At 35.7% G+C, this 18327-nt stretch overlaps 1 protein-coding gene and 2 long non-coding RNA genes across 3 annotated transcripts; 2 read left to right on the forward strand and 1 right to left on the reverse strand.

Annotated features, from left to right (window-relative positions):
- The first annotated feature begins 1482 nt into the window (after nucleotides 1-1482).
- On the forward strand, nucleotides 1483-2383 carry LOC113362045. Its single transcript, XR_003365513.1, has 3 exons — nucleotides 1483-1666; nucleotides 1762-1856; nucleotides 2256-2383. It is a non-coding gene; the product is annotated as an uncharacterized LOC113362045 (long non-coding RNA).
- Nucleotides 2384-4337: 1954 nt separating this feature from the next.
- Nucleotides 4338-5192, forward strand: LOC113362046. Its single transcript, XR_003365514.1, has 3 exons — nucleotides 4338-4521; nucleotides 4617-4711; nucleotides 5110-5192. It is a non-coding gene; the product is annotated as an uncharacterized LOC113362046 (long non-coding RNA).
- A 3526-nt stretch (nucleotides 5193-8718) lies between these two features.
- LOC113358462 (long chain acyl-CoA synthetase 4-like) lies at nucleotides 8719-17760 on the reverse strand. The gene is made up of 19 exons (XM_026602049.1): nucleotides 17262-17760; nucleotides 16339-16402; nucleotides 16094-16183; nucleotides 15435-15491; nucleotides 15122-15170; nucleotides 14833-14909; nucleotides 14556-14595; nucleotides 14380-14474; nucleotides 13412-13576; nucleotides 12601-12711; nucleotides 12433-12520; nucleotides 11669-11735; nucleotides 11185-11260; nucleotides 10977-11094; nucleotides 10490-10735; nucleotides 10245-10384; nucleotides 9710-9892; nucleotides 9429-9548; nucleotides 8719-9096 (listed from the first exon to the last, which is right to left on the reverse strand). The coding sequence occupies exons 1-19, from the start codon at nucleotides 17411-17413 to the stop codon at nucleotides 9058-9060; spliced, it is 1977 nt and encodes a 658-aa protein (XP_026457834.1). The 5' UTR covers nucleotides 17414-17760; the 3' UTR covers nucleotides 8719-9057.
- Nucleotides 17761-18327: the final 567 nt, after the last annotated feature.

Here is an 18327-nt window from a genome sequence, read left to right on the forward strand (position 1 = left end):
ATTACAGGTAACCAAGGTACAAAATTAGCTAATTGGAAATTTAATCCTGAAGTTTCCAGAGACCTTCTTGCTAAAATGATTGCAAAGCATGACTTACCTTTTAATTTGGTTACCTATCCATATTTTCGAGAGTTTGTGAAGTCTCTCAACCCGTCGGCCAAGATACTTGGGAGGAATACAACTCGAGAGGACATTATGAAGATTTATGCTGTGTTTAAAGCTGAGTTACAAGGGACTTTAGATTCACTGACTTCTAGATGCAGTTTCACGACTGATATGTGGACATCGAAACATACACGGGATGGTTATTGTTGTGTTACATGTCATTATATAGATGATGATTGGAAGTTGCATAAGAAAACACTTGCATATGTTTTGGTGCCATGTCCACATACGGGTGAAGCTTTGGCAGAAGCGGTTAAAAGCATAGCTTTGGAGTGGAATGTGGATAATAAATGGTTTGCTTTGGCTGCTGATAATCTTTCTGCTAATAATGTGATGATGGATAGACTCAAGGGTTGGCTTAATAGTAAGGGATCTTTGGTTCTTGAAGGGAGTATGTTTCAAATGCGGTGCAGTTGTCATATATTACATTTAGTTGTGCAAGATGGAATGGCAGTAGCTGCAGGCTTTATAGCAAGAATTCGTGAATGTGTCAAGTATGTCAGGTCTTCACAAGGTAGACAAGAGAAATTTGAAAGTGCATTGCTGCAAATGAGGCTTCCTATAAGGTATGTATCTATTGATGTAGACAATAGATGGAACTCTACTTATCTGATGCTAAAGAGTGCTATTGAGTTGCGCCAAGGATTTATGCGTTTAGCAGATTTAGATAATAGTTTCAAGTGTTTACCGAATTCAGAAGAGTGGGAACAAGGCATAGTTATCTGCAAGTGTTTGGAAGTGTTTTATGATATCACAAAGAAATTTTCAGGGGTTAAATATCCAACAACCAACATGTACTTTCTAAGTGTTTTTCAAGTTAACTTCAACATTCAAACATGGGAAAGGAGTACCCACAGTTATATTAGAGAAATGGCAAAGGAAATGAGAAAGAAGTTTGACAAATATTGGAGTACAAGTAATTTGTTGATGAGTATTGGGATGGTTTTAGATCCACGATATAAGGCGCGGTTGGTAGAGTTTACTTACAAGAAATTATATGGTGAAATGCTATGTAGATCTAAAATGGAGGTTTTTCGTGAAGAATTGGATACTCTTTTCTCAGCTTATGAGTCTTCAAGTGGTTTTGTTCCTGATTATTTTATCAACTCCTCTACCAGTGGAACACAGTCATCTAACCATGAGAATACTCAAGCTCCTTCAAAATATGAAATTCAACTGGAATTCAAGGAGTACATGATGCAAGATTGTGTTGTTGATATTCATAAGTCAGAGTTGCAGAAGTACTTAGATGAACCATTGCTTGAAGAAGGTGATGATGAAACACATTTTGATTTATTAATGTGGTGGAAGAATCATGCCCCTACGTACCCAATACTTTCCAAAATTGCTCGAGATGTCTTGGCTGTTCCGGTGTCAACTGTAGCATCAGAATCTACCTTTAGTGACGGCGGTAGGGTACTTACAACACATAGGAGTTCACTAGCTCCAGAAGCTGTTCAAGCCTTACTTTGCTTAAATGATTGGTTGCCTGAGCTTATAGGTTTACCTCTAACTTATATATTTATATTGGTGAAATCATTTATAAACATCCTTGTCTCGCAAATGATTTTTTTTTTTGTTTGTTTGTTATTTCAGACGATGACAATGAACAAGCTTAGCTGTAGTTCTCAGTCAGTGCAGATAATATCTTTTTGAATTTTGCATCCCTTGCATAGTTGCATGTACTGCAGGTACGAGGCTCTGACTTCTTTTGAATCATGTAATTTTGCATCCCTTGCATGTTGAATTAATGAGTTGCCTGTATAACCTAGAACTGTATGTCTGAATTGGTTCATATATCTTGGATGAGTTTGAGTTTCTTCTTTGCCATGAGAATTGATTTTATTTTTATTGTTTGAATTAGGATATAGGGTTCTGTATGTTGTATTGTTGTGTTTTTAGATGGATTGAAATGCGCATGAAGTGGTCTTTTGACTCTTGGCAAACTGTATGTTGTATTGTTGTGTTTTTGTTTGGATCATGTAATAATTTAGTTAGTTTACTACAATTGATAAGATCAATTGTTGTGTTTTATTCATTTACTACAATTTTTAGTTTACTACAAACTAACTCATTTCATGGTTTTGCAGGTATGTTTATAAGGAGGGGATAGAATGGAAGTAGAAAAAAAGGCTTGGAGGAAGGCATAAATGTGTGATAAGATCAGGACAAGGAATTTCAACTTTTTGTATATCCTTGTTTGTTTTTTTTGAATGAACAGCAGAACATATACTCTGTTTTTCAGTTGTTCTTTTCATTCCTTTCTGTAAGAAAAAGATCTGCAGATTTGTTCTTCTCTTTTCATTTCAACATTTTAATTGTTTTTTAATTTATTATCGGAAACGGATAATTAAAGGATATTATCGAATATCCGTTACTCTTAACGGAACGGATAGCGAATAAAAATTTCAATATCCGTCGGATTTTATCGGATAACGGATATCCGATAAAATTAACGGTAACGGATACGGTATAGCAATTATCCGTTTCGATAGCTACCGTTGACAGCCCTACTGAGAAGAAGACTTTGCCAGATGGGAAGGTGGTGGATGAAATAATGGCAGTATGTGATCACTGTCAGTTTAAAACTCCTGCGAGGAGTACAAAAGGAACAAGCCACTTGAGGAACCATTTAAAAGTCTGCAAGAAAAAACCTGAGAATAAACCTGGCCAGAGAAAAATAAGTACCGTGATTACAGGTAACCAAGGTACAAAATTAGCTAATTGGAAATTTAATCCTGAAGTTTCCAGAGACCTTCTTGCTAAAATGATTGCAAAGCATGACTTACCTTTTAATTTGGTTACCTATCCATATTTTCGAGAGTTTGTGAAGTCTCTCAACCCGTCGGCCAAGATACTTGGGAGGAATACAACTCGAGAGGACATTATGAAGATTTATGCTGTGTTTAAAGCTGAGTTACAAGGGACTTTAGATTCACTGACTTCTAGATGCAGTTTCACGACTGATATGTGGACATCGAAACATACACGGGATGGTTATTGTTGTGTTACATGTCATTATATAGATGATGATTGGAAGTTGCATAAGAAAACACTTGCATATGTTTTGGTGCCATGTCCACATACGGGTGAAGCTTTGGCAGAAGCGGTTAAAAGCATAGCTTTGGAGTGGAATGTGGATAATAAATGGTTTGCTTTGGCTGCTGATAATCTTTCTGCTAATAATGTGATGATGGATAGACTCAAGGGTTGGCTTAATAGTAAGGGATCTTTGGTTCTTGAAGGGAGTATGTTTCAAATGCGGTGCAGTTGTCATATATTACATTTAGTTGTGCAAGATGGAATGGCAGTAGCTGCAGGCTTTATAGCAAGAATTCGTGAATGTGTCAAGTATGTCAGGTCTTCACAAGGTAGACAAGAGAAATTTGAAAGTGCATTGCTGCAAATGAGGCTTCCTATAAGGTATGTATCTATTGATGTAGACAATAGATGGAACTCTACTTATCTGATGCTAAAGAGTGCTATTGAGTTGCGCCAAGGATTTATGCGTTTAGCAGATTTAGATAATAGTTTCAAGTGTTTACCGAATTCAGAAGAGTGGGAACAAGGCATAGTTATCTGCAAGTGTTTGGAAGTGTTTTATGATATCACAAAGAAATTTTCAGGGGTTAAATATCCAACAACCAACATGTACTTTCTAAGTGTTTTTCAAGTTAACTTCAACATTCAAACATGGGAAAGGAGTACCCACAGTTATATTAGAGAAATGGCAAAGGAAATGAGAAAGAAGTTTGACAAATATTGGAGTACAAGTAATTTGTTGATGAGTATTGGGATGGTTTTAGATCCACGATATAAGGCGCGGTTGGTAGAGTTTACTTACAAGAAATTATATGGTGAAATGCTATGTAGATCTAAAATGGAGGTTTTTCGTGAAGAATTGGATACTCTTTTCTCAGCTTATGAGTCTTCAAGTGGTTTTGTTCCTGATTATTTTATCAACTCCTCTACCAGTGGAACACAGTCATCTAACCATGAGAATACTCAAGCTCCTTCAAAATATGAAATTCAACTGGAATTCAAGGAGTACATGATGCAAGATTGTGTTGTTGATATTCATAAGTCAGAGTTGCAGAAGTACTTAGATGAACCATTGCTTGAAGAAGGTGATGATGAAACACATTTTGATTTAGATGTGGTGGAAGAATCATGCCCCTACGTACCCAATACTTTCCAAAATTGCTCGAGATGTCTTGGCTGTTCCGGTGTCAACTGTAGCATCAGAATCTACCTTTAGTGACGGCGGTAGGGTACTTACAACACATAGGAGTTCACTAGCTCCAGAAGCTGTTCAAGCCTTACTTTGCTTAAATGATTGGTTGCCTGAGCTTATAGGTTTACCTCTAACTTATATATTTATATTGGTGAAATCATTTATAAACATCCTTGTCTCGCAAATGATTTTTTTTTTTGTTTGTTTGTTATTTCAGACGATGACAATGAACAAGCTTAGCTGTAGTTCTCAGTCAGTGCAGATAATATCTTTTTGAATTTTGCATCCCTTGCATAGTTGCATGTACTGCAGGTACGAGGCTCTGACTTCTTTTGAATCATGTAATTTTGCATCCCTTGCATGTTGAATTAATGAGTTGCCTGTATAACCTAGAACTGTATGTCTGAATTGGTTCATATATCTTGGATGAGTTTGAGTTTCTTCTTTGCCATGAGAATTGATTTTATTTTTATTGTTTGAATTAGGATATAGGGTTCTGTATGTTGTATTGTTGTGTTTTTAGATGGATTGAAATGCGCATGAAGTGGTCTTTTGACTCTTGGCAAACTGTATGTTGTATTGTTGTGTTTTGTTTGGATCATGTAATAATTTAGTTAGTTTACTACAATTGATAAGATCAATTGTTGTGTTTTATTCATTTACTACAATTTTTAGTTTACTACAAACTAACTCATTTCATGGTTTTGCAGGTATGTTTATAAGGAGGGGATAGAATGGAAGTAGAAAAAAAGGCTTGGAGGAAGGCATAAATGTGTGATAAGATCAGGACAAGGAATTTCAACTTTTGTATATCCTTGTTTGTTTTTTTTGAATGAACAGCAGAACATATACTCTGTTTTTCAGTTGTTCTTTTCATTCCTTTCTGTAAGAAAAAGATCTGCAGATTTGTTCTTCTCTTTTCATTTCAACATTTTAATTGTTTTTAATTTATTATCGGAAACGGATAATTAAAGGATATTATCGAATATCCGTTACTCTTAACGGAACGGATAGCGAATAAAAATTTCAATATCCGTCGGATTTTATCGGATAACGGATATCCGATAAAATTAACGGTAACGGATACGGTATAGCAATTATCCGTTTCGATAGCTACCGTTGACAGCCCTACTGAGAAGAAGACTTTGCCAGATGGGAAGGTGGTGGATGAAATAATGGCAGTATGTGATCACTGTCAGTTTAAAACTCCTGCGAGGAGTACAAAAGGAACAAGCCACTTGAGGAACCATTTAAAAGTCTGCAAGAAAAAACCTGAGAATAAACCTGGCCAGAGAAAAATAAGTACCGTGATTACAGGTAACCAAGGTACAAAATTAGCTAATTGGAAATTTAATCCTGAAGTTTCCAGAGACCTTCTTGCTAAAATGATTGCAAAGCATGACTTACCTTTTAATTTGGTTACCTATCCATATTTTCGAGAGTTTGTGAAGTCTCTCAACCCGGGCCAAGATACTTGGGAGGAATACAACTCGAGAGGACATTATGAAGATTTATGCTGTGTTTAAAGCTGAGTTACAAGGGACTTTAGATTCACTGACTTCTAGATGCAGTTTCACGACTGATATGTGGACATCGAAACATACACGGGATGGTTATTGTTGTGTTACATGTCATTATATAGATGATGATTGGAAGTTGCATAAGAAAACACTTGCATATGTTTTGGTGCCATGTCCACATACGGGTGAAGCTTTGGCAGAAGCGGTTAAAAGCATAGCTTTGGAGTGGAATGTGGATAATAAATGGTTTGCTTTGGCTGCTGATAATCTTTCTGCTAATAATGTGATGATGGATAGACTCAAGGGTTGGCTTAATAGTAAGGGATCTTTGGTTCTTGAAGGGAGTATGTTTCAAATGCGGTGCAGTTGTCATATATTACATTTAGTTGTGCAAGATGGAATGGCAGTAGCTGCAGGCTTTATAGCAAGAATTCGTGAATGTGTCAAGTATGTCAGGTCTTCACAAGGTAGACAAGAGAAATTTGAAAGTGCATTGCTGCAAATGAGGCTTCCTATAAGGTATGTATCTATTGATGTAGACAATAGATGGAACTCTACTTATCTGATGCTAAAGAGTGCTATTGAGTTGCGCCAAGGATTTATGCGTTTAGCAGATTTAGATAATAGTTTCAAGTGTTTACCGAATTCAGAAGAGTGGGAACAAGGCATAGTTATCTGCAAGTGTTTGGAAGTGTTTTATGATATCACAAAGAAATTTTCAGGGGTTAAATATCCAACAACCAACATGTACTTTCTAAGTGTTTTTCAAGTTAACTTCAACATTCAAACATGGGAAAGGAGTACCCACAGTTATATTAGAGAAATGGCAAAGGAAATGAGAAAGAAGTTTGACAAATATTGGAGTACAAGTAATTTGTTGATGAGTATTGGGATGGTTTTAGATCCACGATATAAGGCGCGGTTGGTAGAGTTTACTTACAAGAAATTATATGGTGAAATGCTATGTAGATCTAAAATGGAGGTTTTTCGTGAAGAATTGGATACTCTTTTCTCAGCTTATGAGTCTTCAAGTGGTTTTGTTCCTGATTATTTTATCAACTCCTCTACCAGTGGAACACAGTCATCTAACCATGAGAATACTCAAGCTCCTTCAAAATATGAAATTCAACTGGAATTCAAGGAGTACATGATGCAAGATTGTGTTGTTGATATTCATAAGTCAGAGTTGCAGAAGTACTTAGATGAACCATTGCTTGAAGAAGGTGATGATGAAACACATTTTGATTTATTGATGTGGTGGAAGAATCATGCCCCTACGTACCCAATACTTTCCAAAATTGCTCGAGATGTCTTGGCTGTTCCGGTGTCAACTGTAGCATCAGAATCTACCTTTAGTGACGGCGGTAGGGTACTTACAACACATAGGAGTTCACTAGCTCCAGAAGCTGTTCAAGCCTTACTTTGCTTAAATGATTGGTTGCCTGAGCTTATAGGTTTACCTCTAACTTATATATTTATATTGGTGAAATCATTTATAAACATCCTTGTCTCGCAAATGATTTTTTTTTTGTTTGTTTGTTATTTCAGACGATGACAATGAACAAGCTTAGCTGTAGTTCTCAGTCAGTGCAGATAATATCTTTTTGAATTTTGCATCCCTTGCATAGTTGCATGTACTGCAGGTACGAGGCTCTGACTTCTTTTGAATCATGTAATTTTGCATCCCTTGCATGTTGAATTAATGAGTTGCCTGTATAACCTAGAACTGTATGTCTGAATTGGTTCATATATCTTGGATGAGTTTGAGTTTCTTCTTTGCCATGAGAATTGATTTTATTTTTATTGTTTGAATTAGGATATAGGGTTCTGTATGTTGTATTGTTGTGTTTTTAGATGGATTGAAATGCGCATGAAGTGGTCTTTTGACTCTTGGCAAACTGTATGTTGTATTGTTGTGTTTTTGTTTGGATCATGTAATAATTTAGTTAGTTTACTACAATTGATAAGATCAATTGTTGTGTTTTATTCATTTACTACAATTTTTAGTTTACTACAAACTAACTCATTTCATGGTTTTGCAGGTATGTTTATAAGGAGGGGATAGAATGGAAGTAGAAAAAAAGGCTTGGAGGAAGGCATAAATGTGTGATAAGATCAGGACAAGGAATTTCAACTTTTTGTATATCCTTGTTTGTTTTTTTTGAATGAACAGCAGAACATATACTCTGTTTTTTCAGTTGTTCTTTTCATTCCTTTCTGTAAGAAAAAGATCTGCAGATTTGTTCTTCTCTTTTCATTTCAACATTTTAACTGTTTTTTAATTTATTATCGGAAACGGATAATTAAAGGATATTATCGAATATCCGTTACTCTTAACGGAACGGATAGCGAATAAAAATTTCAATATCCGTCGGATTTTATCGGATAACGGATATCCGATAAAATTAACGGTAACGGATACGGTATAGCAATTATCCGTTTCGATAGCTACCGTTGACAGCCCTATTAAAAATTTATCAGGAGTGTGGTTAAGGAGCACTGCAACAGATGCAGTAGACACACATTAAAAAATTAAACTGCACCAGTCTTTACTAAACCCATTAAGAAATCCCCTTCCCAGCAATACCATGGGAATGTTTTGAAAGTGCTTTGGAGAGATAAAAACAATACCAAACTCATCTTAATATATATTTTATATTCACTCAGGGAAAGAAAAAAACATGTACTACTTGGCATCGAAATTCTTTACATTGCTTTCAGGATTTTTGCTAAGGGCCTAAAAGTGTTGAGCAGTTCTATGGTTAGGAAAGCAGCATCATTATCTTTTAAAACAAAGACTAGACTAGTCAAACGTGAAACATCTAAGTTACTTTAAAATTAGGAACAATACAAAGTGTTATAATAAATAAGCAATACAGAGGCAATCGCAGAAGAACTATCACTTCGGTATTTCGTTGTGTATTTATAACACTTTGTAATCTGTACATTCATGGAAACAAGTGCAAAACAAACAAGAAACTGGATTTCTTATCTTTTTTGGTGAAAAGAAAGAACAGATATATAAAAAAATGCCACCAAGAAAATAAAACCTTGTTACTAAGAAGAGACAGAAAGTGACTGATTTTTCCTTGCAATACTGCTGTGTTATCACGCGTGAGTGAGCGAATGTCTTGACTCTTACTTGCCTCCACTTTTATACATACCATCTATGATATTCTAATATACAAAAAAAAAAAGTTCATAATTCAGTATCGAATTGTCATCTAATAATACATTGAATTAAAAGAAGTTACATGATCGTAGAGAATAAGCAGGTTCGTTATTCATATTGAGAAGTGTAACCAAAATTTTGAGGGGCTAAAACTCTCGTCGGAATATTAATTGTTGGGGCATTTTAACAGGAAAATATGTCAATTTATAAATAGTGATGAATATATGGATGCTGGACCACTGAAATCAGGTAATGTGTAGCAAATATGAGTAACAGAAATATTATCGAAGGAAAAACCATGACCTGACAATATTCTGAGAGAAATAGGAGATCTAACCTGATAGTATTTGAGCAACTGAGGCCTCTTCTTCTTATAAGTTGGAGTGAGAAGATCACGCTCCATGTCAAATGGAACTGGGTCGAGGTGGACAGCTCTAACAAACTCAAAACCTTTTAACTGTGAAACAGTGTTACAAAGCTAGGACAAGTAAGTGAGTTTTCAAGTATATATGGGAGTACAGAAGAGAATAACTATCAACATATGTAATATGATCATGGTAATAAAGTAGTGTAAATTCAGTTTTATGAATATCCAAGTAGCATGAGACAGAGCAAAACCTTCTTTTCTTTTCCAATTTTGCCAAGTTCACCAATGATGAATTCTTTGGCCTTTGAATTTCCACAAACTGTATCAAAATCCCCTACTATTCCATTGTCTTCTGCCCAACGCTCAAGTGCTTGCTTGTTGGGGTTGACAACAGCAATAAGGAAAGACTCAAAGCTGTTACCATATATCCATACCTGAAAGAGATGGTAAGACTAATTAGATTCCCTTAGACCTGAAACAGTAATGAGCTCATCAAGCCTTACATAGATTTCTCACACAAGAAAAGGAAATATGATCGATCTCATTTATATATTTTAATCAAGAGAATCAAAAGAGGGTTACAACTAGTAATCTCAATGTTACTTTTTACTGGGTGTAACATTCTAGAGCCGACAAAAGTAATGCAGCAGAATAAAAGCAAACACGGTATAGGGAGAAATTTATTGACGAGAGCTGAAATAAGATAAAAAAGTAAACTTCTTTGTTTTCCCTCCTAAAACTGTTATCTTTGCTTCTCCCTGGAAGAGCATAATAAGGAATACATACCGAGTCGATAGCAGAAACAAGACCATAAATGTTCTCCAAGTTCTCGACTGCAACATATTCTCCTTGTGAAAGCTTAAAAATGTTCTTCTTCCTGTCAATGATTTTCATGCTACCATTTGGTTGCCACTCACCAATATCCCCTGATTAGATAGACACCATGAGCAAAGAAAATAAAGGGTGTAAGTTCAGACAGAGGACTTTGAATAAACTAAAAGGCCTAGAAAGTGAATGTACTGGAAACAAACCTGTGTGAAACCATCCATCAATCATAACCTCTTTGGTGAGGTCTTCACGTTTGAAGTATCCTTGGAACAAGGTTTTCCCTCGCACACAGATTTCTCCACGTGGAGTGCTCGAAAGAGCATCATACCCCATTTCAGGGACGGATTCCAAACAGACATCAACATTTGGTACAGGAGGTCCCACTGTCCCAAGCATCGATAGTTCATTCGGCATTGAGACAAAAGTCCCAGCACACGTTTCGGTCAGACCTATACAAGTGAATAAATGAAATCATCCGTAAATCATTACGATCCTAAAATAAATTCGATTGATGCGGATATCTGACTCAAAATGTGCAAGGAACTTAGTCTAAAAATTATGTTTTGCATCAAAAAGAAAGAATACAAAGCAAATAACCACATGTGTATACTTCCCAGTGACTGCTTTTACAGAACAAACAAACAAAACAACCAATACAAAAATCAATGAGAAAAGGAAAACACAGTGTACCATATCCTTGTAAGACATGAGCACAGGCCACAACTCGTAGAAAAGATTCAACATGTGTAGCAAGCGGCGCAGCTCCAGATAAAATAAGTCGAACATTCCCCCCTAACCGTTGCTTTACCTAAAGAAAGCAGTGATATTAAAATTTAGGAGGAGATTCCGGATAGTTTATGTAACTTTGAGAGAACCAGATGCTGACGGTGTCACGGACCTTATTAAAAACAAGTTTGTCACAAAAAGGGGCTGCTTCTTCATGTTTATTTCCCTTCTTCATGCTATTCAGTTTTCTGAAGCATCCCAAGATAGTAAAATTCAGAACCCCAGGATAAAAAACGATGAACAAGAAATTAGATGCAGAGGATTGCATCATATAAGATCTGTGACAATTGCAAAACCTTATGCACCAATCAAGAAATACTTATAACTCATCAAATAAAATATAAATCCATGGTTTCAGGTTCAAAATAACACGAGGCAAATCAATCTCCATATTTAAAGCTCGTTTTAAAACATCTTCAGAATAGATTTGTGAACTCCGACATGGTGACACGCTTAAAGCCATATAAATGAATTTAAGATAGATCTGTTAGCTGAACATTGAATATTTTTTGCGCATGCTATGAGCAAACATTTTTGCATTTCCTATTCATGGGGATTTATCAACACCAATACTTCAAAGCACAAATTCAACTTACAACGAGTATGCAATGTCAAATAACTTATGCTTCAAGAAACCCCCAGAAGCAACTTTTTCTGTCAAACCTGAATATATGTGCAATTTAAAATGTCAGTACAAAATACTTTTCTCAGTATAATGCTAGTTGCATGATACAGTAAGATAGAAAATGAGATCCAGGAACCAATAAAATATGCAGTAACTTTAGTTGCACTTCAATCAATTCAAGGCCTCTCAAAATGAAAGGGTCAAACATAGCCAATTGGATTAAATGAACCAAACAATTTGAGTTCATAAAATATCTGATTGCTAAAGATTAATGAAGGTCAAAAGCTGAAGCTTTGATAGTAGCAACAGGGTAAAAGAAATGCTTATGTGTGTGTATCTTACTTGCGGACACATAAAACCTTGTTACATATCATTAAACCCTAGACAGCACAAACTTTTATAGTGAGTGGAACTAAACAGTCTGGACTCAACGGCTAGTTTTAAACATTAGAGATCTGTAGGTGCAATTTAAGGTCTTAGAGTAACAATTTTCAACAGCACGGCTAGTGGTTTGATGCCTAAGCAGAATATTGACAAAATAGGACGTGAACTAACATGTACGTAATGGTTGGCCAGATAAAAAAATTAAGAAGATTCATAATGTCATAAACACTTAAACCCAGTTGCATGCATATAAGCGTATTTGCTCACCAAGAATTCAATTTTGCCAAATGTATCAAGATGATGTGCAGAATGTGTATGCTACCATAGAAATGCAAAACGTAAAATTAATACCCGAATAAATCCTATCTAGCACGCGTGGAACAGCACAGAAAATAGTGGGCTTTAGCTCCCCAATGTCTTCGATCAACAATTTGACATCCTGAAAATGCAACTAATTTGAAATGAACCATCTTCAATAAGGTTATTGAAGCAAGGTTGCGACATTGGCATTTTTCTTACCCCACGCCAAAATCCAATTGCAGCACCATGATGAATAAACAACTCTTCAATCACGCGATCAAATATGTGAGCCAGCGGGAGATATGACATGTAAACATCCTTGTCGGTCAACTGCACATTATTTCAAATGAGATTGTATGCAACAGAAAATACTGGAAAGGCAATTATCAAATAGATCACATGGAACAACAGTATTACTAAAAACAGAATCAACACAAAGATTTGGTGTTTGCATATCAGCATGTGTCCTTAATAATTCCAGCCTTCACCAATACATGAGCAAATCTTTAAGAACTGCCACGATTGTTTAAAGCAGACACCGAATCATAAGAGATGATTGTTTGTGAATCCTAGACCTTAAACACTCAAATTGACAACTTCTCTATCCATACAAATAAAAAAACATAAGAAAAAAAAAATGATCAGAAAAAATTAGAGAGAGAGAGAGAGAATTCAGATCACAACTAGAGCACACAATAACTAGGACGGCTAGCAATGGAAGCAGGATTGGGAGTCTAGGTAGGCTAAAACAGTAGGATGGGATAAGATATAAATTTCTATGGAACCTAAAAAAAAAAATCTTAACATTACCCTTGGAAAAAAGTTTCTTGGGTAGGTTTTTAGAAATTTGGGGGTTGCTAAAGCACCCCCTAGTTCTGTCACTGAGAACAGCCCATCTTGCTGTTAAACTTCTTCTGAATTCAACAAGTAAGCCTTCAGTAGTCTACTCTACCCAGTTTCATGATTCCATCCATGTTAGCAATAACTAGAGATGAATATGCATTAAAATTAAATGACACTGCAACTTTACCTGCTCATTGACAGATCCCAACAGCCGTTTCACACCTGCTATAAGGGTAACAATACTATCGTTGGAAATCATAACTCCCTTAGGATCACCAGTAGTCCCACTCGTATACATTATAGTAGAAATGTCGTGTTTTTTTGTCACTGGAAGTTCGCATTCCTTTTCTCCCTGTAAATAAGACAAACATGTAAAAAGTTGTAGCCAATATGTGAAGCACAAGGAAAGGTGAATTTCTATACCACTGTAGAAATGCCATCTATATGCACATTCTCATGTTACCTAGAATGGTAGTTTGAGAAAAGCCAAAAGTAGAACTATGACACACACTTCATATGCAACCAACTAGCATATCCAGACAAAATCTGATGCACATTTTAGCAAACTGAATACAGCCGAATTAGAAGAATGGAAGAGGAAATAGAAAACTGGTCACGGAATTGTGATATCTCCCTGATTTTTCAGTACTGGTGATGAGAAGGGATTCAGGGACTGAAACCCCTGTCACAATAACCAACTACTCCTGCAGATTAGAGACAATGTTTATTAAACACTTTATATCAGCATTTGGAACTGGATATGTCAGAGCAGTATAAGTGCCTGAGTTCGGAGCTTCAAACAGCCCAACTAGAGGGTAAAATGTTTGAAGGCAAAACAGAGAGGCATGCCGTTAATGCAGTAATACAGCATGGAATTGTAATGTATAAATAACATAGACAAAAACAAGCTCTGTACTCATCCATCAAAAATAAGTAAAGACGGATTCTATAAACCCAACTACCCGAAATCTATGATACATAAAATTAAGGATCAGAAAATCTTACTTTGGACCTCAAAAGTAACTCAACAAGTTCCCCTTAAGATTATATATACGATTTAAAGCATGAGTTGCAAAAAAAATATCGAAATGAGATACGAGAAGTCTTTTTTCCTGTTTACTATATCAGAGAGGAACTTCAAACAATAACATGTACCATGCACAGAAATTCCTGCCAAGAATACATGGCCAAACCAAACTTTTCAGCCGCTTCTTTTTCTTCAGGTTTAACTTTACCAAAGCTCACAATTGCTGCATAAAGAATTTCATCAATACCTTGAACCACAAATACATAAAGCCAAGGATGGTATGGACTGAAGGAAAAGGATTTACTTTTGACATATTCACTGGTATTGGGAAACGTTTTCAACACCTGAAAAGAGAAAGAACAGGTAAACATGAAAACCACATTCCACAAAAGAACATGGAAGCAAAAAAGAAACAGCAACTGAAAAGTGACAACCCATCTTATTTGAAACTTTCCTTGGAGTGATACAATTTTTAAATACACATGATATTTTATTTTTTGAGGTATATATATATATATATATAAATATATACACACACTATCTATGTGTGTGTGAGAGAGTGTGTGCTGAGTGTCATGTACCTCAGAAATCTTTGTTTCCTCCACAAACACAATTGAAATCTCAGCGTGGCACAAGATAAATTCCACAGCTCCAGCACCTGTAAAGTGAAAAAAAGAAAGAATTTTTTTTTTAACATCACTCAGGATTTCAGAACAGCTTGTAAATGAACTTGTATTTTAGGAAATAAAATCTGTTTCAGATTGCATGAGAAATTATATAATAAATCAAGTGTAGGATGTTGCTGATTATAGGGATTTATTAAAAATGGAAACAGATGCATATATGAACAAAAAGTTAAAACAGGCATACCAAGTGTGTCATACAATGGAACACAGTAGATCCCATGAGCATTGCAAGCCTGCCAAAAGTTTGTAGCTTTAAAATTTACTGATGTATATAGTAAAAGGGGATCTTCATATGATCATGGCCAGGAGAGAACCATGACCATTAATGAGAACTAGAAAATGATAATTTCATCACATACACATTAGAAAATAACAAGTTTGAATTAAAATGAATAACTTTACACACATACTCATAAAAGTACCCAAACCAATTTACTTAGGCATATAGAACATCTGAAGACAAACAGAACAGCTTTTTGTAGAAAGCAAACCAATACCTCCATACTCATAATCCACTCTGGACAGTTTATACCATAAATACCGCAACGTCCTCCCTGTTTGAGAAAAATGCAGGAGTCAAACACAAGTTCCAATACTATGTGAAGCAATTTAGATTTAGTGCTAAAACTATTAGTGATGTGTAAAAATGAAATCAAACAAATTAGAAACTTGCAAGTTGTTACGGATATTACACATATAAATTCCTCAAAACCGGCATCTTCTAAAACAGCGGAACATTACCAAGGACAAGGATTGTGATACAAACATGAAGAGTTAAGAATATTAGCAGTTCAAAGATTAGATTATGTCAAGAATTGCTAAACCACGCTCTTTTTTCATAATTTCATAAATTAGATGTACCTTGTCAAATGTCAACTAATTTCACTTCAAAGAAGGAAACCTGATTACTTTCCATCAACAGTAGGTTCTCTTAAATGCATTGAGCGAGAATGTTGGAGTTATTATAATTTTTCCTCTGACTTGGGACCTTTTTATGACAACAATACATGGTGTGTGCCTACATCTTCTATAAAGCGAATTTACCGGGAATAAAAAATGATGATAAACTTAGTTAAAGGAATTAGGTTGTAGAGGAGATGCTACTTCAAGAACTTAAATGCAATAGATAGAGTTCGGGAACGCAAGGAAAAACAACCTTCTCAACACCACAACTTCGGATGGCAAATCCAACTTTCATCACGATATCATATACTTCCTTATAAGTTGACCACAAATATTTACCTGGCTGCAAGAAGAGAAAAAAAACAGATAATAGTAACAATTATAATGCTGGAAGGTATATGGTGACTAAATAAGTAGAAGTTAGAGTAGTAGAATTATGTGGTAAACATAAACTACAACATGTCTAAAAGCAAGTTGCAACATTCTTCTCAGACGCACCTTCCCATCCACAATTTCACGGCGACCAAGCATTCGGTTACCAGGATACTTCTCAACAGAAATGCTGTAACAGATACCAAATCCATGGTTATCCACATAAACACATGACAGCTATGACTATAAGTGAAATTACATTCTCTTAAAAGAAGTATGTTAGCAATTCATAGTCAATCTATCTACGGATTTCCTTCTTCATTAAAGCTGATACTAGGAAAAATTCATCGGGTCTCTCAACCTCACATATTAGATAGCCTTGAAAACCAGGGTTGTTTTTACCAAAAACTCAAACTTTTTGTTTACAATTTGAGTTCGTTCATATGTTTGTGAAGAAAAAATATGCTGATCCAGGAGTGAAGTATAAAATATTTAATAAATCTAACCCATATTAAGAATTAAAACTCAAGGGTCAAAATAAAAAAAAAACTGATAAAAGAAATCAAAATCATAAAAACTTGTGTTCATTGTTTATCTGTTAGTCATTCCATTCTGTACACAGAATGCATATTGGGATCATATTAATATGCTGGAAAGCTGATAAACTTTCTTCTACTCATGAAAGCAACTTCTTCAAATAATCTAATAATCTCAACACACCCTACGAGATTATAAATCGAGGATTTTAGATTGACCAACAACGTGGGACTAATAATCTCAACACACCCACTCACGTATAGCCTCGTTGGGAAAATCGGATGACGCGGAGTAAAGGTGCGGTCAAAAACTCGTCGCAAATAGCCGTTCTGATACCATATTAAAGAATACGCGCATCCAACTCAAAACCAATTGAAAATGAGTGGAGAGGCCTACGAGATTACGAGATTATAAATCGAAGGATCTTAGATTGCCCAACAATGTGGACTAATAATATCAACAGTGCAAAATAAGGAGCATGAATTAAGATCTAAGAAATGTAAAATCCTCACCGGAAAACATCCCAACAACTCTCCAAACCTTCAACTGGTTCAGGAAATCCATCTTTAGCAAACAAACTTCTATAAACAGGTCCCATCGAAGGTTTTCCATTTACTGATTCCTTGGCTTTCTCGACTTCAATTATAAACTTCTTATCTCCCATTGTTTTCTAAGAAGAACTCTCTTCGCTCTTAAAACTCTTACGATCTACACAGCAAATTGAAAACCCTAAATGGGGAACTAATTGAAGAGCGACAGAAAGAAGAAGAAGTCGATGGGGATAGTACTTAGTGATCACAACTTCAAAGAAAATGAAGTGGAAGATCAGAAGACTAAATAGAGAAAAAAATATATAGAGGAACTGAAAGTCTGGAATACAACGACGAATTACAAGTCGCAATTTTTGTTGTTTTTCTCTTTCTAAATATCACGCGGTTGTTAATGAGTTAGGTTTAAAGTCCGACTGCAGTTATTAGATTTACCAACGACTTTTTCTCCGTTTATGTATTATAGTAACCCCCGCTGTGATATCCCGGCTATTTATTGTGTTCTTCTCCACCAGCATTAGGGAGTGTCCATGGTTCCGGAACCAGTTTCTAGTGTTTGGCTCCGGACTGGTCCCAGTTCCTCTCCGTGTCATTTGGGTATTGGTCCTTCTGGAAGAAACCTCACATAGGGGCTTCTCCAAACGAGTGATTCTACCCCTTCGCCCAAATAACATAGGGATGGCGTAAAGTGCGTCCCGTCTGTTTTCTCAGTCTGGTTTCCACGGTCAACTTATCATTTTCGTCACCAAACAACAACAATCCCATAATAAATTGAAGATGTGGAGAGCAGTGACGGTAACCAACTGCCCAAACAAACAACAAATTGATTGATCATCTCCAACAAACCAATTAAGAATTCTAAGAACAAATCGGTACATAATTTCAAACTCCTAAACAACAACGTATGATTTATGTTTAGGTATAATTTGATAAACCCACCTTTTTATTTTTATTTTTTGTGTTTGAAATGGATTAGATTGATTGAAATCAGGGGGAGAATTGGGATTCCAGAACCATTTATGGTTAGGAA

Source organism: Papaver somniferum, chromosome 3 (genome assembly GCF_003573695.1).
Source record: "Papaver somniferum cultivar HN1 chromosome 3, ASM357369v1, whole genome shotgun sequence".
Classification (NCBI taxonomy): domain Eukaryota; kingdom Viridiplantae; phylum Streptophyta; class Magnoliopsida; order Ranunculales; family Papaveraceae; genus Papaver; species Papaver somniferum.